At 35.1% G+C, this 16,626-nt stretch overlaps 4 protein-coding genes across 4 annotated transcripts; all 4 read left to right on the top strand.

Moving 5' to 3' along the window:
* The first annotated feature begins 23 nt into the window (after positions 1 to 23).
* Positions 24 to 1,145, top strand: LOC129359990 (cystatin-like). Its single transcript, XM_055030014.1, has 3 exons — positions 24 to 316; positions 561 to 671; positions 869 to 1,145. Exons 1-3 carry the CDS (start codon positions 107 to 109, stop codon positions 977 to 979), a joined length of 432 nt encoding a protein of 143 aa, XP_054885989.1. The 5' UTR covers positions 24 to 106; the 3' UTR covers positions 980 to 1,145.
* Positions 1,146 to 7,614: 6,469 nt separating this feature from the next.
* LOC129359796 (cystatin-C-like) lies at positions 7,615 to 8,648 on the top strand. The gene is made up of 3 exons (XM_055029688.1): positions 7,615 to 7,884; positions 8,105 to 8,215; positions 8,327 to 8,648. The coding sequence occupies exons 1-3, from the start codon at positions 7,681 to 7,683 to the stop codon at positions 8,399 to 8,401; spliced, it is 390 nt and encodes a 129-aa protein (XP_054885663.1). The 5' UTR covers positions 7,615 to 7,680; the 3' UTR covers positions 8,402 to 8,648.
* A 2,030-nt stretch (positions 8,649 to 10,678) lies between these two features.
* Positions 10,679 to 13,371, top strand: si:dkey-76k16.5 (uncharacterized protein LOC566887 homolog). Its single transcript, XM_055030082.1, has 5 exons — positions 10,679 to 10,884; positions 10,960 to 11,067; positions 11,903 to 12,017; positions 12,253 to 12,385; positions 12,597 to 13,371. Exons 1-5 carry the CDS (start codon positions 10,810 to 10,812, stop codon positions 12,994 to 12,996), a joined length of 831 nt encoding a protein of 276 aa, XP_054886057.1. The 5' UTR covers positions 10,679 to 10,809; the 3' UTR covers positions 12,997 to 13,371.
* Positions 13,372 to 13,736: 365 nt separating this feature from the next.
* On the top strand, positions 13,737 to 16,611 carry si:dkey-76k16.6 (uncharacterized protein LOC566817 homolog). The gene is made up of 5 exons (XM_055030085.1): positions 13,737 to 13,854; positions 13,988 to 14,098; positions 14,178 to 14,286; positions 15,927 to 16,053; positions 16,206 to 16,611. The coding sequence occupies exons 1-5, from the start codon at positions 13,783 to 13,785 to the stop codon at positions 16,609 to 16,611; spliced, it is 825 nt and encodes a 274-aa protein (XP_054886060.1). The 5' UTR covers positions 13,737 to 13,782.
* The last annotated feature ends 15 nt before the right edge of the window (positions 16,612 to 16,626 follow it).

Below are 16,626 nucleotides of genomic sequence, written 5' to 3' on the forward strand. Positions count from 1 at the left end.
TGGATGTTAAAATATAAATAGTCCCATCACTTCTGCTTTCAAAGAGCAGGCAGAAAACATCCAAACTTCTTGTTCAGAGCCTTTAGGCAATTTCTCCTACGGAATAATGATGCAGAAGGTTATTGTTCCTTTTTTTGCCGCTCTTTTGGCCTTTGGCTTTTGCCAAATGATGGCTGGAGGCTTACAGAAGATAAAAAATGCCGATAACGATGAGGGGTTCCAGAGAGCATTGCAGTTTGCTGTTGTCCAACACAACAACGGGACCAATAACACGGTCCTCTACCAGGTCCTCAAGGTGGTCTCGGCTGAGCGACAGGTCGGTACAGTTATACAGATTTAAATGTTAGCATCAAATGCGGATACTTGACAAGGTTCGGGGCCAGATGTCACATATTAAAATATTTAATTTTAACTAGTTAATAATGTTTGTGTGAATAACAAAGATAAAAAATATTTTAACATTGTTTTTTATCTGTCTTTGATGTTTCACTTCTAATAAGAGTTTTTTCATTGTGTCACAATAAGCTGGATTTTCTTTGTCTTGGCTACCTCTTCTAAAGGTGGTAGCTGGGACCAACTACGTAATAACTGTGATTATGGGGAGAACCAATTGTGAGAAGGAGGCACCAGCAGATAACTGTGCTGTCCACAAAATGCCTGGATTCGCTAAGGTAAATACACAAGATAATAAAAACTTGACTTAGGTATTTAAGAAAAAGAATCTCACACATATCAACTCTGTTATACTAACACTGTCTAATGTTGAATTGTAGACACTGCTTTAAACTACTGATAAGTAATGTTTGTCTGGATAAATGAACATGTATTCTCAGTTTTATTGATATATTTTGTGGGTTTTCATTTTCAGCCTTACCAATGCAAATTCAATGTGTGGAGTCGCCCATGGCTTAATGATACCCAGCTGACCAAAGAGGAATGCGGTGATATTCAACCTGATATTGAACCTGCTTCACAATGAAAAACATTTTTCTTTTGAAGATCTATGAAGTGATACTGTCTTAACACCTTCTTTCTACTTTCAAACTTAATAAATTTTTTCTGCAAAGCAAAATAAAAGTCTCACTGTGATAGTATCCATTAGGACACAAAGTACGCAGCTTTAAATAAAGCAACTTTTAAACTTTCCTGAATATGTTTGTGTTTCTGTTGTGGAAAAAACTATTTTACCAAGCACTGTCAGGTGAAATCACTCCATCAGGTTTATTCATATATTGTGCACAATACAGAGGGCTTATAGGACAATCAATTATGATGCGTATCTGGGTGAAAAGCTCTGCCAGGCAGAGACAACACATGAGTTGTATACCAAGGATAAGGAATTCAAAACAAGAGACAGTCTGGTTCTGATGCAGCTGTAGAAAACAACTCCCAGCCTTGTACATGTCACCCAAATAGTTCTTCTGGTGAGAGTTCAAAAGCATTTAATATAACATGATCAGGAGATGTTAAATTGTAGTTTCTGATATTTATTTGAAACATTACACTAAACTTTCTAATATTTTTAACATCCAGAAAACATTTTATGCATTTGTTGTTTTATAACCAGATGGTTCCATTTCTTTGTTGACAGGAAGTCCAAAAATGCAGTTAAAATATATTGTTTTTCTCAAAACCCAGCTTTTTCCAACTGATTTAAAAGGGGGAATGTTTAGAATTTAAATTCTCATTCTCATGTAACCCTTTACAATCAAACTTCATCATACATCAGAAATCTAATTGTTTCTACACTTTGCTCTCACAGTGCAGGGTTATGAGTAGTTCACTTCTTAGACTTACTAAAAGTAAAATGGGAGGCAAATTGTTTACTTATCAAGCTCCTCACTTGTCAAACCAGCTCCCATTATTACTGTCATTAACTTTGTGTTCCTTTTTTTTTTTCTTGGGTTGGTGTTTCGAATTTGGTTTATTTACTTTCATCCTACAAATTTTACAATTCGTTCCACTAAAGAAGGTAGTACCTATTTACTTTTAACTTCACATTGAAAGTACTCCTAGAACAATGTTTCTGTGTTTTTTGCAGTCCTTAACCAGAAAGGTGAGAGATGTGAACATCCATAAAGGCAACAAAAACAGAGACATTAAGTTAAGTTATACATTAAGACATTAAGTTAAGTATGTTAATCGACTGCAAAGTCCAGACCACCTGTTAGTCCTGTGAGTGTGTGCATTTTTACTTGTCTCAGAAATGGACCGTTGACTGCTGGAGATAAACTCCAGCCCCCCAGCTCAACAGCTAATTGATTGTTGATTGGATGATTCATTCTTCTGTTAATGTACAAATGGTTGTACAACTTTTTTAAAAGAGCAGGCAGAAAGCACCAAAGGTTTACTTCTTGTTCTGAGGTTTTAGGCAGTTCATGAGAGGGTTATCAATGCAGCATTGTACAAGTTTAGTTAATAAAAGAATATAAAACTAACTGGTTGCAGTGTCTTGCAATAGTTTTCATATTGCTGGTCAGTTTCACATTTGTGGCTAACTTCAATTGATCATCAGTATTTTATGTTGTAGAACAACATGGATAATTCTCCCCCTCTTTACTCTGCTATCCCCTGAATAAAATTATATTTCCAAAATGTCAAAACATAACTTGTGAAATAAAATTAATCCTACACATCCTCCTCTCCGTTTTGCCTCCATTTAGGGCCATTTTGCACTAGGGTCTGCTCAGGATAGCCTGACTGCATTTGGCCCGCCACCATCGTACCTCACCGATATTGGTTGTGTTTGAGCAGAGCGCCATTTTAAAAATAAGCAGGGGTTGTCAAATCAAAAACTATTAAAAGTAGTTGAATAGATGTAGAATGAAAAGGGCAAAAAAAGTTGGAGAGCCTGTAGGGTAAAATAGATTGAATAAAAACCATTTCTCCAAGTTAATGTCTCAGGCATGTCATCAACATACAACATATATAGACCATGTTATTGTTATTGTGCTTGCATAATCAGGTGATCAAATGCACTCTTGTGTACTTTTTAATTCACTGTCCATATATTTCTGATTATCCATGAAATTTTTCTGTAAGTGTGTCATCAAGTTCTGATTGAATTACACAAATATTTGAGGATAATGAAACAGTTTAGACCTTTGTTTCATTTGCACTAACCAAAAATCAATATTGACTCCTCAGGAGGTCACCAGCAAACCAATGACACAACAACATGAGAGGTCCTTTGGTTATTTAACATTTTTGAGGAAGAAATATAGCTGTATGTCCAATAAGGTTCCTGAGAAGGTAGTGTAGTAGATTCTAATTCATCTCACTTTAGGAATAAAACAAATATGTAAAACTTCATCATCATGTGATACTAATCCTTGTAAAGAAGTAAACAAATAAAATCAGAATTAACAACACTGGAGTAAATTCTCAGCCGGGTTGAAGAACAACGAGGCTTTGTGTCCTACGCTTCTGCTGGTTAGGACTGGTTAGGACTGGGAGAAACTGGACAAGCCAGAGTGATGAAATGAGAGTGTAACAGAGAAGAAGCTCGGGGAAAAATGATGATAAGGCTGTTTGGAACTGCAAAATTAAACAAAAGAACTTTAACGGGAATACACAAGCTGCCAGTGGAGGAAAGTCAGGAAAGTGAATGGGTGATTATGAGATAGAGTGAATCACAACAGTTGCATACAGTTAATAAGCAATATTTTTCTTTCATTTCATCTTGCTCTCTTGTAAAATAGTAACAAAAAAACAATAAATACAAAATTATTTAGAATAGCGTTAGGCTCTGGTTGGACTTTATTTTGCACACACCAACTGGAGGTGATAATAAAGATTGACTTTTTCAATATACTAGAATTTTTCACTTCCTCCACTGAACAACATAGATCTTTCCATTGTACACCAGGAAAATAATCAGCAAGATAAAATGAAATAGCTTTATTTGAATAAAAAAGACAGTTTAATTCAATTGAATAACTGCCACGGCAGTGAGTATTTTAGGTTAAAATTACAAAGTTGTGCACCTCCTGATTAATAGGAAATGAAAGCCAAACGTTTTTCAGTATGAATTATTATTTTAGGAATACCTGCCTGATGAGGTTAGATATGAATTAAAAACAGATGAAGTTCAAAACTGAACTAGTTTGACATGTTTACCAATCAGAACACTGTGATTAAGATGCCTACATAACATAAGAGTATTGTGGTTAATCTGTATATTGTTCTGTTATTTTAACTCGTGTAATGAGATTTTTTTTTCCTTCACTTTGCTTTTAAAGTTTCAGAGAATTAAAATATTCTGTTTTAATAGGTTGTTGCATATTTTCCATGACTGACGTTACCTTTGTGCTCAAGGTAGTATTTCTTTAATTCAGCTGTCCACTTTTGGAAATTACCAGAATTTTACAAAAATCAATTAAATGACAACTTGCTAGAGGAAAAAGTAAAACAGAGATAAGTAGTCACTGCTCAGATTGATCTTTGACTTTGAAATAAACTTCTCTGACACCAGAACACATGTGATAAACCCATGGACAGCGACTGGTACAAGAATTAATACCTTTACATTTTTTCCTCCCTTTGTTTTCCTGTTACAAAGCTCGGGGTATTTTACAATGACTTTTGATGATTGATCAAAACAAAATGGTGCAGAAGTGGAAATAAAATAAATAATTTTCAGATTTTCAAACTTTAAAATCTGGAAAGTGTGTTGTGCATTTTTAAGTCAATACATTATAGAAACACTTCCTGCTGTCTTATTTTTCTCCACTGTTTTATAGACATTTTATTTTAAATGAGGACCTATCAGCAGTTATTTGCACATGAAACATCTCTATTGGCATTAAAATGCTGACCAGCATTTTGCATGTCTCCACTTGTATTTTAACAGTTTAGTGTTTAGTCAGTTCCAGGTCTGACAGGATGGAATGTCTCCCTGCCATCACCCTAATGCTGATCTCCATTTTAAATCATCTATTTAATTTGATATTCTGGATATGCTACTTTGAATACTTAAAATTACTTCAAATCAACAAACAAAAAAATACTTTAAACATTGATCAGCCAAGGTAAGACAAATTTGGTCATACCTATATGGCATCTTGGTTCAGAAACCGAACCAAAATGCTTCAGTTTCTGATTTATTACAGCTGATATTCCAAGAGCAACAGCAGTTTTAAGTGAAAGAACGCTTGATGTAAAAACCTCAAAGATAATTTAATTGTGCAGTTCTGAGTCAAAAAGTATTTTACAATTAATGAGACAAGGCAGGGAAATCCAGGTTGCATAATAATGAGGCGCGCCCTGAGTCACACACCTTTAGAAACGTTTTGTTTGGTTTCGTTTTTGTTTTTGTTTTGTTTTTTGCAAGAGAGAACTTGAAATGAAAGCAATCACCATAAATTCATTCCAGAGGTCTGTGGAATTATTTTATCATTTTTCTGCAATCCAGCATACATAGAGTTATAGGATGCCCTCTACCTAATAAAAGATTTTATTCAGTTTGTAATTATGTCTCTCACTCCACAATGTTGGGTAGCTGAACAACCTCAAACTTCAAATATTGCTGTTTCATCAACTTGCTTTAAAACCTTTGCTTTTTCGCTGTTTACTTTGAAGTTGTGCAAATTAAGTGAAGATCTAACCTTTACCTTTTCCAAAAAAAAATTTTCTATTTGTGTGACCCAGTTTGGTGTTTAAACTTGATAAACCTCTTACAGGAAACAAGTTGGTAAATAATCACAGTTACATACATATTGCATCAAAAAGTGTGCAGGAATTGTGCAGCAAAGGAAAGAGATTGTAAGGTGCATGTGATTACCTGACCATGTGATCACCTCAAAAGTAAACAACTCCATGTGGACAAGATACTGTGTGTTAGTCCATGGCAAAAGATGGCAGCATCACTGTTTACTGTGTCTTTTAAAGCTCTTTTCTACCTCTTACATGCAGTGTTTTAAGTGGACAGATAATTCTTTCTTACAAGAAAATTCAGAAAATTCGCCATGTCAGTCTTTTCATAGATGGACATTCCAGAAGATTAGTAGTGAGGCCAGAAAATGAAATGCTTTTCAGCCTCTAAAGGGCAACGTTTGTCTGTGAAATGTTCTTGTTATTAAATGTGCAATTTAATAAATTACACATTTGAAATGATTAAACCAGCAATAAAGTGAGAAATTCTGAGATATTTATTTTTTGTTATTTAGTGGCTCGCTATTTTATTCTGTTGTCATGAACTGGAAAATGTAACAAAAACAGACACTTTCAAGGAATCTTTGAATCCTGCTTTCCACATTAAAGCTACACTGCATTGGACTGAGAGCGAATTCTCCAAAAAGAACATAATAGCTTGCCTGAAATTTTCTCCTAAAACTGATTTTATGTTCAAACCTGCACAGTGCACTATAGATAAAACAACCAGACAAGTGAAATTCAACTAAAGCTCAACTATTATAAATTTGTGGAATATGCTTAAAAGTTAGCCATTTTAAACAAGCAATCAGACAGAGCTGTGAAATATTCAACCACAATTTAGCCAGGAGTTTTTGTGTTTTATAAGTAGGAAAAGCTGAAAGGTTTCACCAGAAACATAAGAATATGTTAGAGGGGCTTACAACTTTCTTTAATTAAAGTGTATCTAGGTAATTTTGTGACTATCTTGATCATTTTGCGACCTCTTGTGGCCGAGTTTTCACTCTGACATTACAGTGTGAAAACAATTCAAACTCACAATAATTCACGTTAGTGGTATATTTATGTTTAAAGTAAATTTGATCAATTTGATCAACATGTTTTTTGAATAGAAAGTAATTGAGAAGCGGAGATAATAATAACATTAAATCTATAAGTTGTTTAGATGTAATGTTTTACTTCCATGATGTGTAGTATCGTAAAACTATACATTAAAACTGTTACAGTGAAGAAAACTCAAACAAAGGTATCATGGAGACACCCATATAGTAATACTTACACATAATAATACATAGTATTAATGTATTTATGATAATAAATATATTTAATAATTATTAATAAATTAATAATCTGCTTTTTTGTGAAAAACTGACTGGGTGTCTCACAAAGATAGAATTCTTTCTCCACCTCTCTGTCTCACACAGTTGGCTGAGAGCTCTGCTCCCCTTCAAAACTACAATGATGGTGGAAGTTAATACAGGAGGCTGAGCAGAATGTTGGAACTACAAACATGGCAGAATGTTTTGGGCTATATATACGTGATTTAAAACAACCACTGTAACACATTGGATTTCTCCACATGCCATGCTGTAATTGTTAGCTAAGCTTAGCATTGATGCTAATTTTTAGCATCAGAACGCTGGGTTCCAACCAACGAGCACACTTTAGCAGGCCCAGCGAAATTTCTTCAGGAATTTTCTAGTTATTATTATTATTATTATTATTATTATTATTATTATTATTATTATTATTATTATTATTATTATTATTATTATTATTTGTAATACAGATTAACTCGACCCGGGTGAAATATGGTTTAATACGTTTTAGTGCGGCGGAAGCGGAAGATGTCAAATCAAAACAAGGTCATAACTAGGATGTAATAGGGAGGCGGGATTTGTGTCGCAGAGAGACTGTTGATTGGCTGCGTCCTCTGCCTATTATTTACGTACAGGGCGGGTCTTGTTTACATAACAGTAAAGTCTTTCCGCCAGTGTTTTCCTGCTTCCCTTCTGTCTCACCGCACGCATGACAATGATGTGGAAGATTGTTTTTGTGTTACTTTCAGCTCTTTTAGCTGTGGAGGGGTCTTTGATTGGTGGCGTGACAGATATAGACATCCACAATGACGGTGTCCAAAATGCGCTGAACTTCGCTGTTGCCCAACACAACTCAGGAAACAACGACATGTTCCTCCGTCAAGCAGCTGAAGTGGTCAAGGCTCAGGTTCAGGTATGTTGTCCTTTAATACTTTGAACTGTTTGTATTTATTTATTTTATTTAAGTCCGATAAGACGATTATCACAGGATACCACTAACTTAGCCCCCGTAAACAGTCCCTTAACTGCCTGAAAATTGGGTCTATAAAACAGTAAGCCGAGAACAAAGCATCTGAAAGGTATAGCCTTGCTTTTTTTTGTCTGCCGACTTTATTATTTACTTCTCTTTAAAGGTGGTCGCAGGCTTGAAGTACATCTTGACTGTGAAGATGGTAAAGACCTCCTGCAGAAAGAACAATGTTAATCAAGTGTGCGACGTCAAAAGCCTGCCAGCTGATGCTCAGGTAAATGTTGCTGATGAGCCTGCAAGGCCTCTCCCTTCATCTGCATTAGGAAGTATACAAAGCTAAAATGATTGTATTACACATTCTCATTCTGGGCTTTGTTCTTTTCAGCCTTACCAGTGCAGATTCACCGTGTGGAGCCGCCCATGGCTCAATGACATCAGGATGCTGGAAGAGAAATGCTAGAAAGGAAACTTCTCAGCATTACTTGTAGAACAAACATCATATAACATCTTTCTTTTAGATTAATTAACATAGCCATCACAGGAAATCTTTTCTATATTACTTTCTGTTTCTCACCTAATTGAAATTCTGTCTTTACTAAACATACTAGTTCCAACTGGAAAAATAAATAAATACAGCATTAAATTGTTTATTTAACTTGTAAACTCTTCACAGTTTTAAAATAAAGTTGCTTTGGAACTTTCATAAATGTGTAAATGGAGTTATTATAAATATATTCTTTGTTTGCACTGTAAACATTATGTTGGACAGTAATGCGGCACGGAAAACATCATCAAATTGTTTTGAAATAAACTTCCTCTTGGATTGTTTTTGAAAGTCCCCATGCAAATACATCTTCCTCTTTTGCTTCACAAATTAGTTTATTATTAAATAATCTGTCAGATTTTCTGCATGTTAAATGACAACATCAAGGCAAAAGGGATGTAGTTAATTATCAAGAATGGGAAATGTGGTCTCTTGTTACTTACAAATTTGTACAACTAGTAGGAGGCGATTGGATTGCTTTAGTTTTAACTTTAGATTTATTTTTCGTAAATGTGTCACCTGCACACCCACGTCATGACACCGGCAAGTATATCAGGAAACTGTGGATGGTATTGGGAGTTCTGTGAGATCATTTTCATGTTCAATAAACCAGGTTGAGGTGTTTTGTGTTTTGGTAATTTAAAGTAGGCCACACAAAGTAGGTATAAGAATGCAATGAAGCAATCATAATCAGGAGAGATTAACAAAGCCCAATTGGTACTACGGGACCCAAAGAACACCAAAAATAAACCTCTCACAAGGTTACACCACTGGGATAAGAAAGGATAAAGTTTTATTTCTGTGATGTTTACGCCATATTTGTCCAATTTGATATTGTCTATTATAGTTTTCTGTTGCTGTAGCCCACATGCTTCTGTCAGCAATATCTGTGTTGCTGACAAATATTATATGCCAGTCTTTGAGCTGCCTTTTCTTTTTTTATTAATATGGTATTAATTGAGCTGCCAGAGCTAAGCTGAATATGTTGAGAAAGGACAGCAGAACCGTTTTTGTTCGTTTCCCAACTACTGAGATAACAATTCTTCACAAGCTTAAATTGTAGTGCATTAGATTCTTACCTGTTTTTAATAAAAAGGCTTTCTTTGTTAGATTACAATTTTATAAAGAGAACAATTCATTATGTCAAGTTTTAAGTATAAAGAAACCTGGAACTCTTGGTTTTTCAGGACATATGACCTCTTAACCAAAATGTTTCTTCAGTTCTCATCATGTACTATAGGAGTTATTTGTTTAGAACAATCTCACTAATAGCATGATTAAGGTCGCATGATTCTCTGACCCAGCTGTTCAGCCTGTGAGTCATTTGGGTTGCTGAGCAGTTATTCCAAACAATCCAATACATGAGGTGTTTTTAATGATGTAAATGATTGTGAAACTCCCTGGGGAGTAAACATTTCAGTACGCAGTCTTACAAAAGTATTCATCAGACTTCTTGGAGATTTTTTTTTTTTTTTTTTTTTACATTTGGTAACATTGCAATCATAAATTCCAATGTGTTTATTTGGATGTCGTGTAGTAGACCATCAAATTGGACAATGTGATAGAGAAGTAGAAGAAAAGTGATTGAACAAACAGTATCATGAAGACCAAGACACACTCTGGTTAGGTCAGCAATAAAGTTGTGGAATAATTAAAGATATGGGCAAATCCAAAACTCAAAAATTTGCCCTCCTGACACTATATATCGTGAGTTTTCAGTGTCACCTGCTGGAAAAAGCACAAAAAATTCTTTCAAGTTGGAATTCTGTTTGGTAAAATTAGAATTTACTAACAGTCATGAGTTTTATACCCAATATGGCTGACTTGTAATACAATGTTGCAAGTCTTCACTTCTGAAAGTTTGCATCTTATTAACCATTCTGTTAAATTCCTATTCCTGAACATTTCCTTTTGTGTTTGAAAACTTCTAACGGAGTGCAATACTTTGTGACTGGACTCGTATTGTTCATAGAAAATAGTTGATCTCACTATTTTCTACAGCTAGAAAGTGCTGAACACTCCTGCTTCAAGACGGAATGTTCTTGTGGCATGACTCATTCACTCTACAAATCAGGTCTTTATGAGCAAGTGGCAAGAAGGAAGGCATTTCATGCCAGACTAACACTAAACAAGAAAAAAAAAATCAAGGCTTTTATTTTCAAAAACTTAAAACAGGAAGTTGTTTAAACTCCACAACTTGAAAAACCATGAACCGGTGGTTAATCATTTATTTATACAAAAAGCTGAAGTGTTGAGTTGATCCAGGGTTTTCAACCTGAGACACGCCATAGAAACTGGAAAAACAAGCCGCACGTAAAGCAGACATGAAGGTGCTAAGTAAAGACGAGCTTCAGATCGCTGAGGGAGTTTTGCTAAAACATTTCCCGAGGAGTTACAAGGTAGCCTTTATTGGTGGCACTTTTCTGCTTAAAAAATAAAAAAGAATATATCACCGCTGTTTTGCTTGTTTTCAGGTTTACGGTTTCCTCTTCACTTGTAATAGGAACAAGCCGAGCACTTTGGAGGTTGTTGTTGATTCGTGGCCAGAGTTTAAAGTGATCCTTTTGCGTCCGGATCCTAAGGTGAGTTCACGGCCAGCGCGAATTTGGAAACTCTGTAGAAATGTGCTGTCACTGATTTGCACAATTGTACATTAGCATTATTATCGTGGACCAAAAGAGCCACAAAGAAATATTGATACATTGAATAATGTAAATAAAATCATCATAACAACCTGAAATTATTTGTTATTACTATTTGCCTTATTATTATTATTATTATTATTATATTATTATTATTATTATTATTATTATTATTATTATTATTATATGAATATTTAAAGCTAAAATAAATATAATTATTTGTTCAATTCTATTTTTTAATTATAATTTTGATTTAAAATATTTTATTAATATTTGCATAAATGTGTCAATTTATTAAATACACAAAATAATACATCTAGAAATCATTTGGAATAATCAGATTCTAAATAATTGAAAGCAGTTGAAGTTATTTCACTCCCACTAGTGAAGTGAAAAAACTTGAAGTTGTCCACTAGTTTCCGACTGAAACAAGAGGAAGGGTTCTTCTAATATTTGATTGGCTGATCTGCAAATCAGTGTAACTGCAGATATCAGTATTAGTAGCGCCCACTGACATTGATAGTTTGGGTTGACATAGAATAAATCCACATCTTACAAAACAGAATGATCAATATTATTAAAAAAATACAAACATAACTCATAATTCCAATTTTATTCATTTCTGCATTTTATTATTTAAATATAATTTATTAAAACACTAAATATGTAATCATAGATACATTTGTTTGGTCAGTCAATGTTCACATTTCCTTTTGTATCATATTTAAATATTTTAAATTATTTATTTATTATTTACTTTTGGTTATTAATATAGAATAAGCGATCCAAGGACTTCAAGAAGAGGGTGTCCTTCTTCAGCACAGATGAGGAAGTTTTAAGGAAACTGCTGAGCGAAGAAGTTGACTGGAGCAGTTATTTCCTAATTGGAGGTCAGTTGTGCTGAAAACCAACAGTGTTCTCATTTCAGATAAAATCATGCAGGATGCAGTATATAGCTTGATGAGTTGTCAATATACCAGACAAAATTACAGTAGCATAATTCTACTACCTAAAGAAGGAACTTATCAAACAGCACTTATTCATTTTCTCTGTGCTTTTTTGCTATTTTGAACTGAAGCAGCAATACAAGAAAAGGACATTTAGAGATTTTTTTTTTCTCCTTAGGTTTTGATATTTCCCATGCTCCCACACTCAAAGAAGTGTCTTCAGAAAAAAAAGTGAACAACAGGACCTACACATTGGTGCATCTGATGTATCTTCCAGACATCAGCCATCTACGTGCACCAGATGTTGACAGGTATGCTTCAAAACACAATTAGCTCAATATAATCCATCCATCCATTTACTTACACCATTGTCCCTCGTGTGGTCGGGAGGGATGCTGGTGCCTATCTCTAGTGAACATTTCAGGCGAGAGGAATGGTAGACCCTGAACAGGTCGCCAGTTCATCACAGCTCCATATTATAAAATAGGAAAACTTTAATTTTGTTTTCTCTTTTTTCCCCAGTCAACTGGAATCAAGGATTTCATCTCTCAGCCTCTCCCACATTGACATGGTGAATAAAACCTGGAAGTTTGGTGGGGATGAGAAGGGTTACAGACACTTTAAAAACATAATTAGCAACTTTCCAACTTGCTGCATATTGGACACTCATGGTGTGCCTGTGGCCTGGATACTGTTGTATGAATACTGCGCTTTGGGAATGTTGTACACGCTTCCTGAGCACAGAGGAAAAGGTTACGCCAAAGTTTTGATCAGCACCATGGCCAAAAAGATCCATGCAGATGGCTACCCGGTTTTTTGTTTCATAGAGGAAGACAACATGGTGTCCTACAAACTCTTCCAAAACATGGGCTTTGTTGAGGACACTTCCTACAGAGCAGCATGGTTTGAGTTTAACTTCTAACCTTGGAAATGACTGTGAAGCAGCAGCTTTTAATTTTTGTCAAAATGTGATTAAACCTAAAGTGTGTTATTCAATTATGCATTAAAAGATGGATTTGCATTGGCATCCAATTAAATAATAATTTAGATTCAAACATGATTCATAACCATCAGTGGCACTTTCAATGTAACTATAGTGCATTTTTATACTAAAAGCACCACATGTATGAATGCAAACCAAGACATGCTTTTCAACAGTCTCCACTCAATCATCTTATTTATTCCTGTGCAATCTTCAGTAAGCCAACAAGAACTTGATTCTACTCCAGGACTTGTTTTGACTTTTTTATTTTTATTTTATTTTACTAATTTTCAAAAATAAAGATTTCACAAGATTTTAAAATGTCTCCAATGTCCTATGTGTCAGTCTAGGACGTTCTATGATCAATTGTTTGAGATTGGGATAGTGTTAAAACATGACATATACAAAACAAAAATTATAATAATGCAGTTATTAATAATAATGTTGTTAATATTAATAATCTAATATTATTACCATTAGTAGTAGAATTGGTAATAACACGTTTCTATGTAAGCATTTCCAAAAGCATAATAACGATAATAATAATGACGTTATAATTCTTCCAACAAGAACTTGATGCTACTCCAGGACTTGGTGCGTTTATTTGATCAAGAAGTCATTTTTCTCGAAAGTGCGAAAGGAAAAAGAAGTTCGATAGCCCCGCCCCTCTCCACTGGACCTTGAGACACTGGAAGTTTTCTTGTGAAATACTGCTGGTTTAGCATCATGGAGCTGACTGAAGACCAGCTGAAAGTTGCAGAGGCTGAACTGCAAAGCCAGCTTCCTCAGTCACTGAAGGTGTGTTTGCTGCATGAATTTATTGGCTGCACGTGGAGCCATTTCGCGACTGCATTTCACAACTTAACCGTTTTTGTGCCGCTCTTCACCAACGTCTCTAGACTTCCAGACTTAAAACTGTTTTATTTTCCAGACTTACGGTTTCTTGGTCCTCAGAAACAGAGTGAAATCAGATTCTTACATCGTTTTAGTGGACAGATGGCCACAGTTCAGCGTAATTATCTGCAAACCCCAGTATAAAGAGGTAATTACTATTATGGACGAAATGCATGCAGACTTTGTGTATGTTAGTTTTTTAAATTCTGCATACCTGTTCTTTCCAGAAAACGGATTTGTTCAAAGACACATTCATTTTTGCAAATGATGAAGCTATTCTCACAGAAACAATAAGGAACTCTTCTGTACTTGACTGGAGCAGGTACCTTTGTCTTGGTAATAACATGTTTCTTTTGTTCTTTTTATTAAATTACACTGAATCAACACAGTAATGATAGACTGAATTTGTTTTTATCACCCCAGAGTTCAAATTAAAAGGTTACTTTGGTTTGAATTTGGTTCAAAGTTCCCTGTGCATAATTCAGAGGAAAATATATGTGTTGTAAACTCACTATCGTATAACTACTAGAAAGATTACAATATATAAGAGCATATTGTTTTCTTATCTGTTAGGTTTCAATAAGCCTTTTCATATTTATTCTAGAATGCTCCACTTGTACTCAAAAGCCTTTATTACAGAAAGGTTTTGCTGGTGGAACCAACACAAAAGTGCTTCCTTTGTGAAACAAAACCAGATCCTTCTTTATATGATCACTGAGTGAAATTTGTAGTTTTCCCACACTCTATGCACCTCCTTTCCACCATCATGTAGGAAGGTTGTTCCTGTACTGATACATACATACATACATACATACATACATACATACATACATACATACATACATACACACACACACACACACACACACACACACACACAACACACACACACACACACACACACACACACACACACGTATGTATGTATACATACATACATACATACATACATACATACATACACACACACACACACACACACACACACACACACACACACACACACACACACACACACACACACACATACATACATACATACATAAAGAGTGTTTTACAAATGTATTCACACCTCCATCATAACCAGAAACTTAAATGTTGCTTTTTTGGGATTTTATATGAAAAACCACCAGGAAGAGGTTCATAATTGTGAAGTGGAGATATATATGCCTATACAGTATGTGTACTAAGGACAGCTGCAAGTTTTATTTAAGTCTGCGTCTATCAGCTTTGCACATCTAAACACTGAACTATTGACCCATAGAAATTGCGTGATGTTTAGTGTGGTGTGCAATTTGTTTTCCACTTGTGTTTTGCAGATATTCTAAAAAGTAAACGTTGGTGTCTTTTTACCGTGTTACATGGTCTGTGTCAAGCTGCAAATAGGACATATCATGGCGGTTGTGCCATACGCTTCACTTTTTTTGATAATCTATCATTACCTTAACAGGTATTATGATATGGTTTATAAAGTGTTTCCCAGGTTTGTTCCTGATCTGTCTGATCCTCATGATGTCTCTAATAAACCTCTAAGACTTTCACAGAAAAGCTCAGTTTATACTGAAATTAAATTAGACATATGTGGGTTATGTTTACTAATTAAGTGACTTCTGAAGGTAATTTTATTTAGGAGTATCAGACTAAAATAAACTGAATAAAATGCATACATTTTCAGATTTCTGTTTGTAAAATGGTTGACAACTTTGCATCATTTTCTTTCCACTTCACAATTGTCCACTCCTTTGTTTAGGTCTATCACAGATAAATCCAAATGAATTGGGATTTGTCTGTGATAGACAAATCCAAATTCTAAAAACCAGTGGTTTTAATTTGTGGTTGTAAGGTGACAAACTGAAATAACCAACACAATGCACTGCAGGCAGAATAAGATTTTATTTGAATTTTATCAGTAAAGCAAAGAAATAAAAATGCAAACCAAGTTTTACTCATGTGAGCTATGATTGCTTGTGTTAAAGGAACCAGTCTTCCCCACATGGAGATAGTCAAAGCAGTTGCAGCAGAAAGGAATGTTCCCAGCAACCAACTGTCACTTTGTCACATGATGATATTGAAAGAGGCATCCAAGCTTCCTACTATAAACAGGTATAGTAATCAATTAACAGATTCATAGAATCTGTTGACTCACAGAATCAATTAAAAAAAGCTAAAGTTCTGGCAAATTATTCATAAAACAGCATCTCATTACAAGAATAAAAATCTGCTCTGAAATGTCAGTTTGTTCTTCTGTGCATCAGCTCTGGGATCTGCCTCAGCACCCTGGACGAATCCCACATTGACTTGGTGAATCGGACGTGGAAGTTTGGAAATAATGAAGGCGCTGCCAGGATGATCCGCAACATGGTTACAAACTTCCCCTCCTGCTGCGTTCTGGGTCCTGAAGGAAACCCTGTTTCCTGGATTTTGACCTATGTGTACTGCGCCCTAGGAATGTTGTACACTTTGCCAGAACACAGAGGGAAAGGCTACGCTAAAGTCTTGATTAGCAGCATGGCTAAAAAATTATGTGGTCAGGGCTACCCAGTATTCTGTTTCATAGAGGAAGAGAACCGAGCCTCTTACCAACTCTTTAAAGGCATGGGATTCTCTGAGGATCCCTCATACAGAGAAACATGGTATGGATTCAATGATTTAAATGCTTAAATGACAAAAGCTAAG

Source organism: Poeciliopsis prolifica, unplaced genomic scaffold (genome assembly GCF_027474105.1).
Source record: "Poeciliopsis prolifica strain line A6 unplaced genomic scaffold, Auburn_PproV2 SCAFFOLD005, whole genome shotgun sequence".
NCBI classification, from domain to species: Eukaryota; Metazoa; Chordata; class Actinopteri; order Cyprinodontiformes; family Poeciliidae; genus Poeciliopsis; species Poeciliopsis prolifica.